The sequence below is a fragment of the Melanotaenia boesemani genome, chromosome 11, assembly GCF_017639745.1.
Source record: "Melanotaenia boesemani isolate fMelBoe1 chromosome 11, fMelBoe1.pri, whole genome shotgun sequence".
Lineage (NCBI taxonomy): Eukaryota > Metazoa > Chordata > Actinopteri > Atheriniformes > Melanotaeniidae > Melanotaenia > Melanotaenia boesemani.
This window is the reverse complement of record NC_055692.1, coordinates 1059758-1062602: the sequence shown is the minus strand read 5'-3', so window position 1 is coordinate 1062602 and position 2845 is coordinate 1059758. Positions and strand designations below refer to the sequence as shown.

The following is a 2845-nucleotide window of genomic DNA, read 5'->3' as shown; positions in this document are numbered from 1 at the left end:
ATGTAGGTATGTATGTATGTATGTATGTATGTATGTATGTATGTATGTATGTATGTATGTATACATCCTGACTTACTGGAACTCTCTGCTGAGGACGATGTTGATCCTGCCGTTCAGAGGTCTGTTCCTCTCTGGGATTGAAAACCACGTCTTTCTGCCCATGATCACCACGTTCTGTTTACCTGCAGGATCACATGGCTGACGTCATTAAAAGCAGCTGCTTCATCATTCCTCCACCTGCCTCTACTCCCCGCTCAGGTGTTTATCTCTCTGCTGTCACACATTAACTCATCGGATCAAACTTTGAGCTCTGAAGTCGTCGTTAAGGAAACCTGAAAGCAGGTGGATGAACTCACCTGCAGCTGGACTGGTTTCTGTCATCTTTCGAAAATGAGCAAATTCATTCCTAAGAAAGAAAGAAAGGAGGAGATGTTCCATTCAGCACGTCAGGAATTTCTTTGTAAATCCCATCAGCTTCCATGGACGAAGTTTAATTTTCCATGAACAGAAAACGATAACTAGCTTCTTTATTCACACAATGAAAACTTTCTATAAAATGTAAAAGGCTGTAATTTACACACAGCAGCTGTTATATGAAAATCAGGAGGAAAAACATGTAATTCACGTGGAAATCTTCTCATCTAGCATCAAAGTTTCCTTCATCATTCACCAGGAAGGAAGGGAATTATAAAACTAATTAGAATAAATTTCTGGCTTTTTTCCTCACGTTTCGTTGTCTCTCAAACAGGTTTTTACTTTATTTTAAGACTTCCGGATGGAGGTCATAAAATAATTAGTTCACGATAATGTGGTGTTTTTAAACTGTTTCTAACTTTGAGCTGAACATGGCTGCAGCAGCATTTTTCCTTCGGGTTTATTTAGGTCTGCCGAACCGGACCGGACCGCACCGGACCGCACCGGACTCACCTGAGCCGAATAGGATGCCAGGGCAAGTCTCCATTTTTCCCGATTCCCAGATCAGGACATATCGCCACGATCCCATTCAGGACCCTTGACATGGCTGGTAGTCCTGCTTAGCCCGCCAACTTTATTTACCCAACGGCGGAAGTGACGTGTACTCCGTTACAGGGGAAACAAAACAAAAAACCAGCCATACATATGTATACATATATATATGTATATATATATGTATATATATATATATATATGTATATATATATGTACATATATATGTATATATATATGTATATATATGTACATATATATGTATATATATATATATATGTATATATATATATATATGTATATATATATATATGTATATATATATATATATATAGGCTGCCAACTTATCAATAGCCCTCGGAGTGAAATTTGATGAAACCATAAGGATAATTTTGCGCAGGTTTAATCATAAAAACTACATATGAAAAGGTTTACAAACAGTTAATTAAACGTAGCAACCAAGCAACAACCTCCACCTGTAAAAAGTGAAGCCTATGCGGAAGTACAAATAAACTGCAGTTCCCCCTTCGTCCACTAGGGGCTCCAAAACAGAGTAAATCCCCATAGACTCCCATGTTAAAAAGACTTCACAGCAGAAATAAACATGTTTAAAGCCTGGTACAAAAATCCATTTTAGGATTAAAAGGTCAAGTTTACCTTCATGACAACTGTGAGGGGGGTGAATTTTTTTGGGATGTTCATCCATCCACCCATCCATCCATCCATCCACCCATCATACCCCATACACACACACACACACACACACATATATATATATATATATATATATATATACCTGAACCTAGACCAGAACCTAGACCTGATCAGCTGCAGCAACCCCAGACCATAGACTGCCCCCACAGGCTTGTACAGCAGCACTAGACATGATGCTGCATCCCTTCTTCCTCCTCTCTTCTTACTCTGATGCTCCATCACTCTGGACCAGGTTAGACCTGGACTCATCAGACCACATGACCTTCTTCCATGGCTCCAGAATCCAGTCTTTATGCTCCCTAGCAACCTGAAGCCTTTTCCTCTGGTTAGTCTCACTGGTTAGTGGTTTTCTTCTGGCTCCACAGCTGTTCAGATCCTTGAGTTCCTTCACATTGTTCATGTGGAAATGTTCTAACTTTCACTATTAAACATGGTCCTGAGTTCTACTGCTGTTTTTCTTCCATCTGGCTCCACCAAACGTTGAACCACCGATCACCATCATTCAGGATGTTTTTCTGACCACGTTTCTTCCTGGAAGACGATGGTTCCAACCATCCTTCCAGTTTTAAGGATGGTTGGACATTTCTGAACCTGGTTCTAGTTTCTGCTTCTCCTGAGATGTTTCCTCTGCTTGATGATCTGACTCTTCTGGACCAGACTAACATCTTCTCCATGACCAGGATGTGTCTTTCCTCATGGTTGTTTGAGACATGAGAAGCTGCTCGTTGCATCAGTTGGGGTTAAAGTTGCAGCTGGAAGACGATCACCCAGCAGGAAGGATCCGATGGGAGGCTCCGACATGTTAGCTGAGGTACATCCAGGTTTCTTTGTGAAGGATGGATTAAAAAAAACACATACAAGATCATCCTAGAAAAACATTCACTTCCTTATGCTGAGACTGTGCTCCCAGGATGATCCAGCAGGACGACCGTCCAGACCACACATCCAGGGGAACCAGGGTCTGGATGGAGGATCACCCCATCCAGAGCCTGTCATGGCCGGCTCTAGCTCCAGATCTGGACTCTGTTGAAAACCTCTGGACTAGGGTCAGAAGGAAGGAGGGTCACAAACAGTCAAGCAAAGCTGCACTGTTTCAGAAAGAGTGGAGCAGTGGTCTGGAAAATCCCGACCAGACCCCTAAATAAAAACCATTTAAAAAGGCAAA

General features: G+C 41.7%; 1 protein-coding gene across 1 annotated transcript in view; it reads right to left on the bottom strand.

The window, feature by feature from the left end:
- The window catches only part of dhfr (dihydrofolate reductase), a 6635-nt gene extending 5564 nt beyond the window's left edge, over positions 1–1071 (bottom strand). Inside the window, exons 1-3 of the mRNA XM_041999091.1 lie at positions 928–1071; positions 357–406; positions 77–182 (exon numbers count right to left, since the gene is read on the bottom strand). Of these exons, the coding sequence (XP_041855025.1) occupies positions 77–182; positions 357–406; positions 928–1019 (248 nt within the window). The 5' untranslated portion in view covers positions 1020–1071. The remainder of the gene's footprint in view (positions 1–76; positions 183–356; positions 407–927) is intronic.
- Positions 1072–2845: the final 1774 nt, after the last annotated feature.